At 40.0% G+C, this 19077-nt stretch overlaps 2 protein-coding genes and 1 long non-coding RNA gene across 5 annotated transcripts; 2 read left to right on the forward strand and 1 right to left on the reverse strand.

Moving 5' to 3' along the window:
• Positions 1–1130: 1130 nt before the first annotated feature.
• LOC146678574 (uncharacterized) lies at positions 1131–3775 on the forward strand. 3 transcript variants are annotated; one of them, XM_085401025.1, is made up of 4 exons: positions 1131–1750; positions 2174–2314; positions 2539–2617; positions 3152–3775. In XM_085401025.1, the coding sequence occupies exons 1-4, from the start codon at positions 1703–1705 to the stop codon at positions 3265–3267; spliced, it is 384 nt and encodes a 127-aa protein (XP_085257151.1). In that variant the 5' UTR covers positions 1131–1702; the 3' UTR covers positions 3268–3775. The 3 variants fall into 3 exon arrangements, 2 of the variants coding, with proteins under 2 accessions (XP_085257151.1, XP_085257144.1); XR_014910346.1 differs by having other exon boundaries at positions 1135–1750; positions 2136–2314; positions 2536–2617; XM_085401018.1 differs by having other exon boundaries at positions 1147–1750; positions 2536–2617.
• Positions 3461–5564, reverse strand: LOC146678575 (uncharacterized). Its single transcript, XR_014910348.1, has 2 exons — positions 4856–5564; positions 3461–4062 (listed from the first exon to the last, which is right to left on the reverse strand). It is a non-coding gene; the product is annotated as an uncharacterized LOC146678575 (long non-coding RNA).
• A 209-nt stretch (positions 5565–5773) lies between these two features.
• Positions 5774–18275, forward strand: kif7 (kinesin family member 7). Its single transcript, XM_085401038.1, has 20 exons — positions 5774–5901; positions 8287–8659; positions 8855–9052; positions 9167–9566; positions 9657–10004; positions 10990–11182; positions 11296–11460; positions 11658–11816; positions 11937–12076; positions 12233–12339; positions 12879–13019; positions 13105–13310; positions 13468–13665; positions 14304–14429; positions 14548–14724; positions 14804–15019; positions 15237–15443; positions 16893–17091; positions 17236–17397; positions 17589–18275. Exons 2-20 carry the CDS (start codon positions 8329–8331, stop codon positions 17981–17983), a joined length of 4068 nt encoding a protein of 1355 aa, XP_085257164.1. The 5' UTR covers positions 5774–5901; positions 8287–8328; the 3' UTR covers positions 17984–18275.
• The last annotated feature ends 802 nt before the right edge of the window (positions 18276–19077 follow it).

Here is a 19077-nt window from a genome sequence, read left to right on the forward strand (position 1 = left end):
TTCATTCAACATCATATCATGTATAGCCTACATTTCAAGTCTTGTTACATCTGAACTGACCTGCTCACATAATGTGATTGGTGGATGATCACCAGCACACATAAACATCAAATTTGATCTTTTGTTTTTTTGTTTGTTGCTTGGGAATTCATAGTTTTCAGTGTCCATTCATTCATTTTATTATAGTCCATAAGCTGTTTACTTTAGTTTTCTTCCACTAAACAGTTCTCTGGCCTCAACCTTTAATTTTCTCAAACATAATGTAAGTTGCATTTACTGAAGACACAACCTAAGATTATCCTTTCAGCAAAAATGAGACAGGGGAAAACAGAAAAGTACTGCTTTAATGTCAGTTATGGTCCAAACAAGGCTGGCCATGTGGTGAGAATGAACCATGGAATAAATATCACTGTAAAATTCTAAACTTTCATTTTTGATAAAGCATAGTTAGGGATGCACCAGGTGCCCCTGAGTTCGCCCTTAGCTACACTAGGTGATTATTACACACCACTCTGCTTTCAATCCCTAGTTATTATTACTCTCAAGCTCTCTTCTACAGTATGTTTTGCCCTGTCTTTCTCTCTTACCTGAGCCTGCACAAAGATTTTTCCTGTCAAAGGTGAGTCCTACCATCGCCAAGTACTTGCTCAGAGGGTTAAATGTGATTGTTGGGGGCTCTCTCTGTATTACTGTAGGGTATATATAAATATATAAAGCGCCTGCTGTTTTGACTTGGCTCTATAAAAAATAAAAGTGAATTTAAAAAAACAGCTTTCGTGATTTGACTAGTTGCATTTACACATGTGGTTTTCGTGCAGATAACAGAAATTTCTCTCAGCTCCCATAAATTATTTTACAATCCAGGATCCAAAACAAAACAAAACCGTAATGATTAAAGTGCCTTTTATACTAAATCACGTGTGCTGTGACCTGCTGAGATGTTATTATGGAACTCCAAAGTGTTCAAAATTAAATAAATAAATAGGTCAAGATGAAATAAATAACTATGTGAATAAATAAGACACAGATATGTAATGTGAGAATGATATTGTGAAATAATGGAACACATTTTGAAAAAAATGCTCATTATTGTGAAACATATTACATTCTGCTATATATATTTTCTTATTATTGTGAAATATTATTTCATGGTCATTATTTTTCACAATAACAGAGATTATTCCTGAGGCATTTTATTTATTTCCAGCCGTTTATATTCCAAAATGACCTTTTTTCAAAGTCAGTCTTTATTTCAAAATCCCGTTTTTCCCGATGGTCTATTTATTTCATAATGCGACTTTTCAGCAGAATGACTTTGTCTGTCAATCAAGAAAGACAGGGCGGAGCCAGTTGTGTGATTGGTTGCTCCTTTACTCAGACATAAGTAATAGCACATGAATTGTCGATTTAGGTTTAATGGTGCAATGCATCTCCTATGCAGCTGGCGGCAGTATGCAGCTCAAAATAAACTTAAGGCACCGACAAATGCAAAACACTGGGCGCGAATAACGTTACAGGTGTATCAATTCTTGTGAAGGGCATGGCTGCAGGAAACAAGTCCGTTTCTGAGTTACTCAGAGAACTTGCTAACCGCTTAGATTGAACGTCTTCACCTCAGTCTGAGTATTGCAGCAGTGTACTGGAGATGAAGTGGTCCCTGGTCCAAGTTCTCATCACAACCGCACAGTGTTAACGTTAGCAAATGCTAACGCTATCACAGCTAGCTCCACTCCACGAAACGCTGTTCAGGGTAAGTAACGATATGTTATTATTGCTTGGTTAGTCTGTCTGTCTGGCAAAAATGAGCTTTTTAATCAGTTTAGTCACAGATTTTTTTTAATACTGTTTTTTATCATAGCAAAGAATTCTATAAATTAGGTAAGAGAAAATAATTGTCTTCTGGGTTAATGTCTGTATTACTATTTACATTGTTGTAGGTAATAGTTATTCATGACTGTTTTAAAGTGGCTTATCTTCTGTGCTAATATGGAAGACAAGTAATCTATGTGAAAGAAAAGAAAGCAATTTTAGTTCAACATAGTGATTTTGTAAGTGGGTATAATTTGAAAATGCTTTTACTAGTACAGTGGATGTTCTTTAAATATTTAACATTTAAAGTGTGTGTCACTTTACAGACTCCAACTTCAGTTTTGGTTTGGTCTCACCGTTGTAGGTCATAACACAAACAAGTCGTCAAGTCAAGCAGCTGAGGAAAGGGCTTAAGGAAACCATGGTATGGCCGCTTCTGACAGAAAGATCAGACATCATTCCTCCTTTCTTACCAAGGGAATCAGAGACTGCTCCCTGTTGTGAGGTAAGGTCAGGTCACATCTTTTAACATCTGAATAGTAAAGCTATTTGGTTAATTTATGAAGGATGAACATTAATTGTTGACACAAAACACCAATATACTGTTTTGTATGCGTGGGTTAGTTGAACAGCTGGGTTACATTTAATAAAAATACACCTAATGTTGCTGATGCTCTTAAGACTACAAGATAAGTAAAGCTATAAAATGACTGTGGCCTGCCACAGAAGATGAAGATGAGGAAGAAGAGGAATGCTCTCGAGGATAAATGCAGAGTGGCAGGTTACCTTCGGTCCTTCATTGAAAATGGTAAGTCTGCTGCGATAGGTATTTTGCCATTGGTTTTCTCTGATTATACTTTGGTAAATTACATACAGTCCAGTGATCTTGGGTCATTAACAAAGTACACTATAGTAGAGCTGGGCGATATGAGATTTTTTCATATCACGATATTTATTTTTATTTATTTTTTTATAAAAAGGACAAGAGCGGTGAGGTCTATCGCAATAGTTTAATTTTTCTATTGAGAAAAAGTTATTTCGCAATACATATCGTTATCGTTCTATCGCCCAGCTCTACGCTATAGTATAATTTTGTTTTGTTATTTGCTCCATGCAATACATAAGAGTGGTGGCATTATCAGTTGCACTAGAATTGTATGTAGACTACTTTTAGCTTTGTTAACATAAAAATATCTATAAAAGCTACAACAGCAATTTGAGTGGGGCAAAAATGTCTGGTGCCCTGTATGTAAGTGGTCATCTTTTATGGTATTTCTCCATAAAAGATTCAAAATAATGAATATAGGATGTCATTATAGTTTAAAACAATCTTCTGTTGCAGCATCTTGTGCACAACAAAAAGCCCTCATCAAGTTTTGGACAGGATGGGAAGTCTTGCCGAGAAATGACTGTGGAAGTGGTCAACAGCAATCTTCCAAAGTCTTCCACCGGTTTTGAAGTACTACGTCTTCCTGCACACTACTGTACCTATGAGTCATTTCTAATGGACATTCAGGTGTGTCTCAACTCTACTGACTCAGGTTTTGGTCTGGTTTACGATTGATTCCATAACCACATGGTAAAATTAGACCATTTCTTCTTTCTTGCATCACATTACTGTACTCGGTGTTCAAAGAAACGGACAATCTAGTGAGTTCTAGTTCTTTTTAATACACTTGACAGTGAAAAATACAGAGTACAGGTGTGCATTTATGGCTTTTTTAATATAAACTGATGAAGAGTTCAGATATCAAAATCAGTTGTTCACTGTACATTATAAATTACACAATATGTTTTGTTTATACTCGCTACTGATACAAAAAAAAAATTTCTAGAAAAAATTATTTGAATTAAGATGTTACACTACTCTACTGTGTTCATTGTATTAAATCTGCTCAGAGTTGACATGTACTGTATATCCAACCAAGAAATGAATATCATTAAAGTGACAGCTGTATAAAACAAATCCTGTTTTATAGCCACTCACTGTTTTGTTGAAAATGAAATTGGTTATGCTGTTTTGAGTCAGTATTAGCTACAAAGCTGTAGAAATTAAAAAAAAAAAAAATCCTCCTGACATAGAAACTGATTAAATGTAATAATGTCTTTCTACAAGTGATTTTGAAGTATTGGTAGCACAGCAGGGTCTTGTTCATTCAGTGCATCTGGGAGCTGAATCTCAGGAATGGTGATCTCATTTGATGGGCAGCGATTATGTTGTCCTGTCCAGTCCACACCATAATCCTCATCAACCTGAAAGAGCATGCACATGTTTTAAATCTAAACTGAAGAGGTGTTTCCTGCAGCTGTTCCTAGATGGACTTATTGAGTCTGCCAGGGCCTATGTGAGTTGCTTAGGCATTGGCTACCAACTAATTATTCATTCACCCATTCTAGGTCAGGATTGGTTCTCTTCAGGTATAACAAATTTAACTTTGTTTAAAGTATTGCCATCTATACCTGACAGGTGGGATAAAAGAGAATGGCTTGGGAGACACACAGCAAATCTCAAAGTTTTCCAATTAATGCTGAAAGAACCAAGGATGTAAATGTATTCTTGTTTTAGCTTTACCGAAGACACCAGAGAAAGTATATCTATAATGCTGCTGAAATAGACAAAACCATTTCAATAAACTCGCTATTTAACATCAACCTTGTTATGCGTTATCAGAGAACAATCAACTGCAAACAGCAATGAAACATTCAACTATGTACTATTTAAAGCACTAATGACCCTGTTGTCTAACAAGATGTGATAAGTAAGTAGACTGTGGAAAGCTGGTGGGTCTACTCTCTGTGTAAAAGGTTCCTACAGGCCCCACTGACCCCAGTCTCCGAGTTAACACACTAACAGCTAACACTGCTAAACGTGTCTCAACGCCGAGATGGCGCCGATAGCTTTAGCCGTAGCTGCCCCACTTAGTTTAGACAGTAACAAAAAAAAGTAAGCGATAATAATTCATTGTCAAACGTCATAATTAAGGTCAACACCTAAACAATGCTGTGTACAGAATCACACAGGTGCTCAATTACAGCATAAACTTACCTTAGACCATCCTCCGTCATTTTCCTCCTAATTGTGCTCGGAGACACAGAAAATGTATCGGCAATTACCCCGACGGTTATCCCGGACAGCACTAAAGTCCTGAGTGCTGCACCGGGATTTCTAGACGTGGACGGCCAACATTTGAAGACTGTTCTTCCTCGGCGTATTCCAAACGAACACGGTGCTGAATTGATCTTAAACCTTTGACAATGCTGTCATCGATGCGAACATCTTGAAGAGCAATTATCATCCCAAGCATTTCAGAAACATCTAAACGACTCAAAACAGTATCTACAGGTAAATGATCCCTCTCTATCTGATTTGCTTAAATGAGCAGAACTGGCTGAAGTTCACACCAGTCCGCCATCCTCCGTGACTTTTGACCTAGCACGCTGTTGCTAGCTGCAGTAGCCGTCCGCGGAGCCGGTATCCAGGAAAACTAGTCGATGGTAAACGATAAGCCAATAGGTGCAAAGGTCCAGCCCACTTACATTGATTGACAGACAAAGTCATTCTGCTGAAAAGTCGCATTATGAAATAAATAGACCATCGGGAAAAACGGGATTTTGAAATAAAGACTGACTTTGAAAAAAGGTCATTTTGGACTAAAAACGGCTGGAAATAAATAAAATGCCTCAGGAATAATCTCTGTTATTGTGAAAAATAATGACCATGAAATAATATTTCACAATAATAAGTAAATTTATATAGCAGAATGCAATATATTTCACAATAATGAGCATTTTTTTTCAAAATGTGTTCCATTATTTCACAATATCATTCTCACATTACATATCTGTGTCTTATTTATTCACATAGTTATTTATTTCATCTTGACCTATTTATTTATTTAATTTTGAACACTTTGGAGTTCCATATGTTGTCGCCTCTCAGCCAAGATGCTTTGCTGCTGCAGATCAAACCCAGGCCACGGTTTCGTGCTCCTCCCCTGGGCTGCCCGTGGACTGCCCCTCAGCTTCCATTCTTCCCCAAAAAAGCTCTCCAGAGTTACTCTGAACCCGTGGTACAACTCCTGCTGCATTAAAGTAAGTCGTGAAAAATGTTTAGTGGTTACGAAAACTGTCAATGTACGCCGTTTAACGTTACGCATTTCTAACGGGCCGAGCTAGTTCGCGCGTTATCAGCTTTTATCCACCCTCATCCTCAAGTTTTTGATGTTGTTGTTTAGACTGTCAGCTAACTTTAGCTTAGCTGAAGTGAATCTGGACAACAAGCAGCCTCACGAACTTATGAACTTTAGGAAGCAGCGTGAAAATGAAACAGTCCTAAAATAAAGCCGACATTTTTCTCATTAATAGAGGTAGTACATTTTTGTGTTTTCTTCTTCTTTTGTTTTTTGTAACCCTGTACAACAGCGAGCTACCGTTACCCTGCTAACTTGGGAAATACAAGTTAGCAGCGCTGTGATTACTTCTGGATGTGAACTATAACTTTTTTTTCTTTACTCGATACAAAGCTGGTTTGTCTGCGTGAAAAAGCGATAACTTAACTAATGAAGTCGGTGATGAAACGCTACCCTTGGGTTAAAACGCAGTAACGTAACAGTACTTAACCAAAAAATAAGAAAAGATTATTCACAACGCGACACCCGCTATTTTAAACTGTTGAAGACTTTAACTGTGTCATATAACTACTGTGTCGTTAGTGCAGAGCTGTAATTAACCAGTAAATAGGGGAAGTAAATAGGCTCAGACTAATCCAAGTAATAATAAAGCATCCTTGAAGGGGTTTAATGTGAAATTGTAAACGTTTATTTTGAATAAGATCTTGGTACAGGTATATATTTTTAGTAACACTATAACTTTGGGAGAGATAAGCTGTGTTAAAAAGCCTCGAAATCAAAACTTATTTTATACTGCATGCATCTAAAAAAGATTGTGAGTTATTTCATCTAAAATGTTGTTGTTTGTTTCCTTACTGTAGTTTCAGGGAGTGTACATTTACATGAATAGAATATGAATGATAATCATAAACATTCACACAGCAGCTTTTCCTGCAGATGTTTGTTTTTGTTTATTTCATGTTTGCACCCAGGTCAGCATTTCTTAATGATCAACTCAGAAGCTGTATGCCTTTGTCTAAAATGGTAAATTGTGTGATACTTATATAGTCCCATTTCTACTCAGTTTTGAGAACTCAGAGTACTTGCTGTTACAAGTATCAAACTATAACACACATTAACACACATTCATACAGTGCTTTTATCTAATTTCACACATACACACAGACTCACATTCCAGTTGGTGCATCAGGGGCAACCCGGGGTTCAGTATCTTGCTCAGTGTTACTTTGACACATAGCCAAGAAGAGCCAGGGTTGACCAAAAGACCTGTGTCCAAAAGACCTTTGACTGAAGGGTAAAGTTGGCTAAACTGAAAGAGAAGTGGGTTTGCAGTTAAATATCCTAGCTCTAGGTGAGTCGACATTACCACATACAGTACAGTGGTGTTGTCACTTTTTATAGAGTTTACCTTATAAGAACTTTGTTGTGCATGGATCTCCTTTCATTTTTGTTTTGTTTTTTAAATAACTGTAATAACATTATTTTATTTTATCTTTTTATAGAACACATATCTTATCAATGTTCTTCAGCAGTAAGTACAGTATTGTGAAAAACCTTTTACAGGACTACATCCAGGAAAGGTGTTGTGTAGTTGATGGTTAGTAGCAGCCAGGTACTGCTAATCAGGTGACTTTGATTAATTGGGCATCAGCATGTGCCTTTATCCTGGTGTTTGTGCAGAAGTTTTGGTAGTTTGCTGGTCTGGACCATTCAAGTGTGTCTTAACAAAAGGCCTCAATCTTTCCAGAAGTGGACATCGCAGCAAATGCACCCCAAGGTCAGATCATGCAATGCTCAGAGAAAATGCAAAAAAACTAAGAAAACAAAACAAGAACTACAGCACATGGCAACACCGCGTAGGTTTGCAAAGTTGCATCTTATTCTTGATTCACATGTGAGATTATCTGTCAGACAGATCAAACTTGGCCCAAATTCAGTCATGCAACAGGACAGTGATCCCAAGCACAGCAGCAAATCTACAACAGAAAATAAAATAATCAAGGTGCTGCAGTGGCCCAGTTAAAGTCCAGACATTAAACAGACTAAAAGCTGTAGAACAACTTTAAGAGCTGTGCATGAATGAAAGCTGGCAAACCTCAGTAAACTGTAGCAATGTTGTGAGGAAAAGTGGGCCACAAAGACTGATAAAGTCGTACAGAAAACGATTATGTTAAGTTATTGCTGCTAAAAGTGGTTCTACAAGCTACTCAGTCATGGGTGCACTTATTTTTTCCCATCTTATCATGCCATCAATCGCATCCTCATTTATTACCTTGTACCATATTCATAAATGTGACATGAGATGTTCATCAAATATTTGTCAATAAATGATTTTTGTTTTCTTTAGGCGTCCAAAGATGATCAATACATAACAGAGAGGAGAGAAGAAATGTCTCCCAAACTGCCTGCTGGCCAGGGCAGAGGGGAGTATTCTGCAGTGCAGGTGGCTGTCCGAGTACGTCCGCTGCTGCCTAAAGAGCTTCTGCACTGCCATGAGAGCTGTATCACTGTGGATCCTGAGCTGTGTAGGGTTACTCTGGGTCATGACCGACACTTTCTTTGCGACTTTGTATTTGAGGAAACTTGCAGTCAGGAGGAGATTTATTCTGCGTCTGTTCAGCCGCTCATAGATGCCTTCTTTCAAGGTTTCAATGCTACAGTGTTTGCCTATGGACAGACAGGATCAGGCAAGACTTACACCATTGGGGAAGCTAATATTTGTAAGTTTTTCTTTTTTGTCTTTTAGAATTTTTTTTACTTCAAAATATTAGTAAAATCTTTGGTTTCAACAAAGCATGCATGGCACACACTTTAAAAATACAAGCTATGCTATTTTGCAGTTTTTTTATTGGATTGAAAAAATTAGCTGAACAGAATCAGATTTTCCATTTTTTAAAAATTAACTGTAATTTTAGGTTCCTTTAGTGATGAGGAGCAGGGCATCATCCCCAGGGCCGTTGCAGATATCTTCAAGCTGCTCGATGAAAATGACCTCACAGACTTCTCTGTTCGAGTCTCCTATCTGGAGATTTACAAAGAGGATTTCAAGGACTTGCTGGAAGTTGAGACTGCCAGCAAGGACATCCACATCCGGGAGGATAAGGGCAATATTGGTGAGGAATAAAGAGTCTTAAATGTTTCTAAGCATGTTTTTGAGTAGTCAATGCAGAAATGTTTTCATTTAAAAAGTATTTGTTGATGTATTTAATTGCATTTTGACTTCGTAGTTTTGTGCGGCGTAAAGGAGTGTGAAGTGGAGGGTCTTGATGAAGTGCTAAGTTTACTGGAGTCTGGAAACACAGCCAGGCACACTGGTGCAACCCAGATGAATCCCAACTCCAGCAGGTCTCACACCATTTTTACTGTGTACATGGACCAACGACGAGGAAGCTCTCGCCTTTATGGGACTGCTGGAAGTTCTGGACCACAAATGTTGTCTTCCAAGTTTCACTTTGTTGACCTGGCAGGATCAGAGCGCATTTTAAGGACAGGAAACACTGGAGAGAGACTAAAGGAGAGTATCCAGATTAACAGCGGTCTTTTAGCTCTAGGAAATGTTATCGGGGCACTGGGGGACCCCAAGAGGAAAGGCTCTCACATACCATACAGAGATTCTAAAATTACAAGGTAAGTTATAATAAGTTGATCTGGACTTAAGCATATCAATCTAACTAAACATTAATACCTGATCATTTTATTTTTCCTTCTTTCAACTAGGATACTCAAAGATTCTTTAGGAGGAAATTCAAAAACGCTGATGATTGCTTGCATCAGTCCATCTTCTTCTGATTTTGATGAGAGCCTGAACACACTAAACTATGCCACAAGGGCAAGAAACATTCAGAACCGTGCTACAGTCAACTGCAAACGTGAGCCAGATCGCGTGGAAGGGCTCGAGCAGCAAATCAAGGCGCTTCGCAGAGCCCTCGAAAACCGCCAGCGTTCAGAGACCCGCATAATCTCTCACGCCGAATCCAATAGGAGACCTCGACTTGGAGAGGGAGAAATAAGCAAACTGCAAGTCCAGAGCGCTCACTATAGGACCTGCACAGACACTGCTTACAGGTTAAAGAGCATTTATCGATGGGTTTGATTTAGTCTGCGTTATTTAACCTGTGCTGTAAGATTTGGACACTCTGTTTAACCTACCAGAAAAACGTACACATTGGTTGACAGCTGCTTTGTGAATTAATCCTCATCTACATCTTTAGAGAGAGAAAAGTTTGATATATGTATATATCATACAATTTAAAAAGCCAGTGCAAACACAACACTGTTTGGTTTATTTTATAATTACGTAATAATTTTTTTTTTTTTTTTTAAATATTGGAAAACAATGAAAGTGTCCAATCAGCCAAAGTCTTAATATGTGACGCAGGATGGGAATAGCCAGCCAAAGATGCAGACTGAGAATCTCAGCTACCAACATAAAAAAACAAGCAATAGCAGAATCAGGAACAACTGAACTTTTTAGTATTTCCAGTGTTTGTCTTACATTCACTTTCTGCAGATATCTCTCAAAACTGTGTCAGAAAATGCATGTTTGAACAGTTTCTGAGGCATAAACAGTATCTTATGCACTATTTTGCCCCGTATTGTCATCTAGCAAAACTCAACCATGATAAGAAAAAACGGTCTCACACTCCTAGGGACTGCAACCCAGTGCTGGCGACTGTTGTCTTTAGCCTGTGGTGATAATGCTGTATGGATTTTGTTCGTTAAAACAGTTTTTTTTTGTTGAAAATAAACATTTTTCCATTTGCGTTTTAACTAAACAATAATAATTCTGAGAATGCAAGTAAAATTTGTAGAAATTTGTCATGCAAACTGTTTGTTGCATGACAGAGAATAAATTAAAAGTTAAAATTTGGGACTTTAGCGTGGTTTTCACATAAGGTAACTTGTTTAAAACTATTTAAAACCCAGTCATCTGCGTATTTTATTCTAAATCATAATTTTTGATGTTTCTCTGATACAAAAATGTAGAAGAGATAAGTGAAATCAATGGCTATACAAACATTTGAATGTCTGTGCTGCTGGTGGATCACAGGTTGCTGCGGGAGCTGCAGAGTGAAGGGGCTCTGACTGCTGAACAAAGTCTGAGAGTGAAGGAGTGGCTTTGTTCTGTGGAGGAAGAGAGAAGTGGGCTGACCACGGCTTCCGGTCCAGACAGCGGTATTGAGAACAGCTCCACTGAGGACAGTGCTGGCCTGAGGAGGGGCAGGCCTTCTGTAAGAAACCAGGTCTGTCCCTTTCACTCTAAAATAATTACTAAATCACTAGTAATTATTTTTAAAGAGTAACGTTTTGAACAAAAACATAGGACACGTATTACTAACTATGAATTACTCCTTAGGACACCGCTGTGGAGGAGAGGTGGAGCCATGACCATGACAGTGATAAAGATGGAGAGAAAGAAGATGCTATTGCACACCTTCAGTCACAGATCCAGCGGTTAGAGAGGGAGAACACAGACTTTCTAGCAGCTCTGGAAGATGCTATGGAGCAGTACAAGCAGCAGGTTAGACAAAGTTTATCTCCTATATTGTTTTTCTGTTGGAGCAGTGACTCACACTTTTGATTTTTTTTAATTGTCATCACAAAGTTAATCCTACTGACCCGCACCCGAGCTGTGTCAACACTTAATACACTGATGTTTCAGGTCATATCTGATCTTAGTGATGTGATACTGATTTTATTGTCCTCTTATTGTCTCAGAGTGATAAGCTGCAGGAGCAGCAGGACCTGATAGCAGATCTACAGTGTCAGCTCTCTACTGCAGGACTGATGGGCCTGGGTCTTAACATGAGGCTGCGGCCGCACACTGCCCCCATGGGCTCCATGCAGCACAGCCAGAATGGAGGCACCCACAGACAGGTAACCAGCCATTAAAAAAAAGAAATAGAAAATCCATATTAAGATGCATTAAGAGTACAATTTATTCTTTTGTTTTATAGTTTTCATACCTCTACATCTGTGTGTTTTGTGTGATTGCAGGTCAGTCCAGTGGGATACATTGGTAATGGGCCTTGCACTGATCAGGATGGGAAACTGTATGAGGAGCAGGAGATCCCAGGTGGAGTGGAAACGCATTACAGGGAAAAAGAGGGCAGTCATTCTGGACAAGAGAGGTCAAAGTATGTTGTTTCTTCTGAATCTAAATTGAGTTTCAATTTTTTTTTAAAGTTGCTAAACAACTGTCTGGGCAATCATGTCAATCAACCATTCACTCAAAGTGTCATTGTGTTACGCCTGTGCTCATGGTATTTGTGACTTGTGCGTTATTCTGTCAGGCAGGTGAATCTGACCTGGACCAAGTGGGACATGCAGTCAGGGGGATTACCAGCTGCTGGCAAAGGGCTGGAGCCAGACCAGCACCCCTGTTTAGCTAGAAAAGCATGTAAGTCTAACAACTTGCTCACTACCAAGATTACCAGATGCTCAGAAATAATTTAATGGAGCGTTGAGCGGGATGTTGAAAGTATTGTCAGGATTTCTTTTTTGTACTATATTTGCCTTGACTAGTGGAACATTTCTTAAATCAGAAATCAAGTTTAAGTCATGCAGTGTCATACAGTCAGAAACACTCTGTTACAAACACGATCAGTTATGATCCAGTTTTAAGTCCTTTTGCTTATTTTTCTGTGTTTTCTGCAGACTGCGTATCCAGTCTCTGTGCGGCATGCACAGAAAATGAATTAAGTAAATTGCAGGGACACTAACATCACGTGGAAAGATTAATTCTGTACTTTATTGTGGTTACATGTTCAACCAGTGGTTACCGCAGACTTCTAAAACTGATTGTTATTCTTCTGTTGCCTCTTTTCTGTTTCTATATTACACTCCACTCGTGCTTGAGTTGAGTCAAAGCTGTGTCTCCTTCCTAATTGTACCACCATCCTATCAACCTTGTGTGTTCACTTTCAAATTTCTCTGTAGCCAACTCCAGCAGTGGGGAAAGTCTAAAAAGCTTTGAAGGTGTTTCAGAGTGGGGACTTCTTCAGGCACAGCAGAAGATCAGGGAGTTCTCTGTCACCATTCGCATGAAAGAAGAACTCATTAAGGAACTTGTCAAAACAGGTAGCAATTAAAATTTTGGCTTTATCCTTTTCACAGAAAATATTCTCTTGTGTGTTTTTTCTGAATCAGTTGTTTGCCTTTTAAGGTAAGGATGCTCAGGCTCTGAACAAGCAGTACAGCCATAAGATCACAGCTCTGGAGGGGGAAGCTGTGCAAGCTCGGCAGGAGCTGCAGGAGGCCCAGCGGCAGCTGCAGGACCTAGAGAGGCAAGAGAGAGAGATCAGCATCACAGACAAGACCAGAGCACAGGAATGTCGCAGGAAGATAGCTGCTGCTCAGAGCAAAGTTCAGGTTTGTGTTCATGTGACGCCAAGTTCGGAGTGATGTTGTTGTTTTGTGTCAGTGAGATGCTGCTTTTTAAAACTGTGTTCTTAATGATTTCCTTTCCTGATTTTTAAACATGACCTGTAAACTTCTAAAAGTGAAAATATTTCTGGTTAAACATTAGGTACTAAGTCAGCGTCAGAGGGATACTGCCCGTCTCGCCAACCTCCCTGCCCAGAGTGAGCGCCGTGTGTTAGAGCTGGAGAGAAGCGTCCAGTCTATGAGACAGCAGCAGGAGCAGCTGCAAAAGCGGCTGCGTCAGGAAAGTCAGCAGAAGCGTCGTCTGGAGAACGAAATGCAGCAGAGAACTCACAGAGTCAAGGTACCACTGAGTGGCTTTGTTGTTTGTAACTAAGCAAAGTTTAATTGAAAAATATTAGTCTGTGCGACAGATGGCACTGCAGTTTCAGTTAAGGCTGGGTAATTAATCCAATTTTATGTCAGTTATGATTTTTTTTCCAACAAACACGAAACCAAAAAAAATCTAGATTAAACGCCTTTGAATTCATTTTCACTAAAAAGCTGTCGTTTGTTTCTTGAGTTATAAATCAAGCACCTCTTTCCTTTGCAGCTTAAACTCACTCAGTGTTTAGTGCAGCTCAAGCCAAGAGAGAGCAAATGGGGCTCACTTTACCCCCAGGCTACACTCGCAGACATCCCACAGTGGTGGTAGGGTGGCGTGGACTGGTGGTTGCCCTTGCGAGAAAGGCTTTAGAGTCAAAAACGTCTCATCTTAGGGTCTAACTCTCCTACAGGACAAACGTCTGTCCTCTGTCACCTCCATTTAAATACTTTTTACTCAGCAGCCTTAGAATGAGTATAGAATCTGTCTTTTGGGGGGCAATGATGAGCAAATTAGCTTAACTGGTAATTGGAGCCGAATGCAGTTCTTGCAGTTCTTCCTGTTCTTGCAGTGCGATGTGTGAAAATGTGACTTTCATGTTATTTACACCATACCAGGAACTTGAAATAAAGAATGAGCAGCAGCAGAAGATCCTGAAGATAAAGACCGAAGCGATTGCAGCTTTCCAGAGGCAGAGACGCAGCGGCAGCAACGGCTCTGTCATCTCATTAGAAGAGCAGCAGGTGCAGCAAGAGCTGAGATGCAGTAGTAGTGTATACACGTAAAGCACCTAGAAATACTACTACTGTCTGTTATTGTGCTTTTATGTGTCCTTTTGTGTCTCAACTTGCCTGTGAGCAGAAAATTGAGGATCAAAAGCGCTGGCTGGATGAGGAGATGGAACGGATACTAGAACAGAGGAGAGGATTGGAAGATCTGGAGGGAGAGCTGACGAAAAGAGAGGAAATCCTGGCCAAGAAAGAAGCATTGCTACAGGAACGCAGCGGATTGGAAACCAAGAGGCTCCGCTCCAGTCAGGTATTAACATAAACAATTCAGCTTATTAGCACAGAGGACTTGCAGATACTGAGTCCTGTTTTATTCATCTTTCCTCCAGGCCCTAAGTAAAGATCTAATGACACTCACCGGGCGCATTGAATTACTCGAGGAAGAGTTGAGTGAGAGGAATGGTCTCCTTCGCAGTAGTAGTGCTCAAGACTCCCAACAGATCCGGCAAGAGATCTCCAACCTACGTCAAGAGAAAGATTCACTGCTTAAACAGCGAGTTGAGCTGGACGATAAACTGCGGCAGGGTAGCCTGCTCTCACCAGAGGTCAGATATTACTCTGAGGTTCAAGCTCTTTTATCTGATTTCAATTATCAGCACTCTTTAGATTAATATTTTGCTGTACAGAACACATGTACTGAATACAGTCACAATAACAGCCTAATTATCAAGAATCTGGAAAGCACTAGTTTCAAACTGAAAATGAATTCTACATCGTATTCAAATCTTCATTAAGGACATCTGTTCACTCTGATGTTACCAGGAGGAGCGAACGCTTTTCCAGCTGGACGAGGCAATTGAGGCTCTGGATGCAGCGATTGAGTATAAGAATGAAGCCATCACTCAAAGACAGAGACAGCTTCGGGTTTCTGCCAGTATGCTCTCCCAGTGGGAGATGAATCTCATGGCCAAGCTCAGTTACCTGTCTGCCTCTGAGACCAGAGCTCTGCTGTGCAAGTACTTCGACAAGGTATGTGAAACAGAATAAAAAATGTTCTGAATAAACAGACCCACACAAATTTTAGTCATTTTTAGGGGGTAGAATAAACCTTAAGATGATAAAAAAGAGAGAACTGTGCCCATGTAAGCACCTCAGTCTGATTAGTTTGTGGCTGTGCTCTTCCTTAGTATGCCCTCTCCCTCACATTTAATGTGCCCATGCCTGCCTTGACAGAAACGCCCGGTGATGCATTCTACTTCCCTTTCGACAAATCAGCAGTTACAAAGCTGAAATGTGTCTTTGTGTTGAGATTTTTAAGAGAAACTCTTAGAGAATTAAGAGCAACACATATCCAATATTGATGCCTGTTTCCAGAGAGTTGATTTTATGCGCCAAAGAAAAGGTAGCCAATGAGGATGGTGATTGTAGGACATACACTCAACAGAAACATTACGAGACATACCTTGCTAGCACTCGATTGGGCCCCTTTTTACCTTCAGAAATGCGTTAATTCTTCAACAAGGTGCTGGAAACATTCCTCTAAGATTTTGGTTCATATTGACATGATAGCATCACAGGTCACACCACATCTGTGAGTGTCTACATCCCAAAGGTGCTCTGTTGACTGTGGGGGCTATTTGAGTACTGTGAACTCACTGTCATGTCCAAGTAAGCAGTTTGAGATGATTTGAATTTTGTGACATGGAGTGTCATCCTTCTGGAAGCAACCATCAGAAGATGGGCACACTGTGGTCATAAAGGGGTTGGTTAGTAACAAAACACCGTTACAGCACCATCCACCACCAGCCTGAACCGTTGATACAAGACAGGATGGATCCATGTTTTCCTGATGTTTATGTCAAATCTGACCCTACCTAATGTGACAGCAGAAATCAAGACTCATCACCAGGCAATGTTTTTCCAGTCATCTATTGTCCAGTTTTGGTGAGCCGTGTTTATTGCAGTCTCAGTTTCCTGTTGTTCACTGAGAGGAGTGGCACCCAGGCTGCTTCAGGGTTCAGTATGTACCCATAACTTGATTGTAATGAGTGGTTTTTTGAGTCACTCTTCCTTCCTATAAGCTTGAAACAATCTGGTCATTTACCAACATCCACAAGGTGTTTTCATCCAGAGAACTGTCGCTCCCTGGATATATTCTTTTTCTGACCATTTTCTGTAAACTCTAAAATTGGTTGTGTAGATCAGCAGCAACATTCAGTCCAGCCCAGCTGCCACCAACAGCCATTCAAGGTCACTTAAATCACCATTTCCCCCCCACCTTTTTTCTGATGCTCAGTTTGAACTTCTGCAAGTTGTCTTGGCCATATCTACATGCACAATGCTTGGAGTTGCTGCCATGTTTAGATATATTTATGTTAACAACCATTTGAGCAGGTGCACCTTGCACATGTGACTCTGGACTGCGTCTGGACTCACCAGTTGTAGGCTTATGAGTGTTTGTGTGCACATTTCCTGCAGGTGGTATCTCTGCGTGAAGAAGAGCGTAAGCTGCAACTTGCCCTAGCTGAGCTGGAAATGCAACTAGATGAGCAGCAGAGGCTGGTGCAGTGGCTGGAAAATGCACTCGATCGCACACAACTCGACACAGATCGCCGGCTTACACAACAGCAGAAGGAACATGAGAGGAGTGTGCAGCTCTTACTGCAGCAGTGTCGAGGTGAGACTAACATAAACCAGTCACGCTATACTGCAGACTAAGTCTCACACACTGAACATATGTAAGGCTCAAAGGTAGAGTATAAGTTAAAGTGGCAGATGGTGTTTCCGTTAATATACTGTGTACGTTTTATCATCCCAACAGAACAAATGGACGAGGGTCTGTTAGGGCGGCAGCGGCAGTATGAGGGATGGATCCTCAACCTCAGCAGGGAACTGAACCATTACAAAGCGGCTAATGTGGAACTAAACAACAAACTGAGGGAACTCTGTGGGTCATCCACGCAGCCAAAAGAGCATCCTAAAGGTGCAAAAGTGTTTATTTTTAGTGTGTGATTGCGATGTCATTCTGCGGGACTAGGAACAAGATGCCTTTAGTTCAAATTTTCCTTCTGTTTTGTAACTTTTGGAGTTTTCCAGTCGAATTTAGTGATTTTTACCGTTAAAAATAATGTATTCCTGCATTAGTAAATATCCTTATAACATACTGTCTTTCAGTCGTGCCATCTGATGGTAAACCTGCGAACGCTGGCAGCATGGAAAAGCTTCCCCGTTGCCCCGAAGACAGCTCAGGAGGCAGTGGGGCAGGGCAGCTGGACAGACCTTCCAAGTCTAGGGAGGAAATGCGGGAGCTGGTGAACACCCCTCTCCCGTCCACGTGGAGGCGCTCTTCTCTCCCAACGGAGGAACCTGCCATCATGGAGGAGCTGTGGCTTCAGGTGGCCAGTGATGGCCCTGTTAAACGTGTAGGTCAAACTGCTGTGGGGTCTTGGAGTGGGCCAACATCCCTGCCTGTGGTTAAATCTCGCCGGGAGTCCCGTCGCTCCAGCCTCAACATTGGACCACTGACCTCAAACAATGCATTAATAGATGTGCGAAAGAATCCTGTCTGAAAGTAAATGTAACATGTAATTCGCATGTATTTTTGCTCTGTGGTCGCTGAAAGGTTTTATTGCTTTGTCAGTCTTTTAGCTTTTTTTATGTGAATTTTGTACTTTAAATAATGAACACCCACTGATTTTGATACAAAGCACTTTCCACTAAGTTTTTCATGTCATACAGATGGTAGGTATGTGGTCTAACAATATGGCTCATTTCATCCCTACAAAACGAGATTCTGTCTTTCTCTGATGATGTAGTCTTTTGACTTTCTTGAATATTTTATATTAAAAGGTTTTTGCCTTCTATGCTCATGTTTCTTATTTTCTTTTGTACTGAATTCAAGTCCACAGATGTCAAACCTTGAATAAATTACCTCAGAGAAATAGTGCATTTTAAGTTTGAGTCAGGATTTAGAGTCCATCACAACACAGAAACAGCACTACTGAAGGTTATCACTGATCTTCCTATAGCCTCTGACAGGTGAAACATTTGATAACACTGACTACACCAATTACTATAGAGACAGGAACTATTATTAAAGAACGATTAAAGAAAAATGTTTGCAGCACAAGTCATGGAGTTCCACAGAGTTGTGTTCTGGGACTCATGCTTTTTATATTATAGATGCTTCCCTTAGGAAATACAGTGATGTGTGATTTTTTACTTCTAAATTCTGATAAAGCTGAGGTTTTTGTGTTTTGACCTAGAAATCTCAGAAACATGTCTTACTTAGATGCAGTATCTGCTCTCCAGTAGCATTATGAAGAATCTTAGTCATTTTTGACCAGAGCATGTCCTTCAAGGTGTGCATTAAACAAAAAAGTAGAACTACATTCTTTCATCTGTGCAGCATACCTAAAATTAGAAACGTCCCATCACCAGTAAAGCAGAAAAACTTGTTTGTGTATTTTTAACTTCTAGGCTTGAATGTCACTGATCCCATTTGTTCTAAACACTCCTGCAACATATTTGTTGTATATCAGCTTCACTTCTGTGTTGAATCCAGGAATGAATTTAAAATGCATTTGCTGCTTGCAGATACTGGATTGTCTAATTGTTTGAGATTTATCTCTAATCTTGTAAATCTCGACCTTGCAGTATAAAG

This window comes from Rhamphochromis longiceps, linkage group LG1 (genome assembly GCF_057381845.1).
Source record: "Rhamphochromis longiceps isolate RC_006_pf linkage group LG1, R_longiceps_female_GT1.1, whole genome shotgun sequence".
NCBI classification, from domain to species: domain Eukaryota; kingdom Metazoa; phylum Chordata; class Actinopteri; order Cichliformes; family Cichlidae; genus Rhamphochromis; species Rhamphochromis longiceps.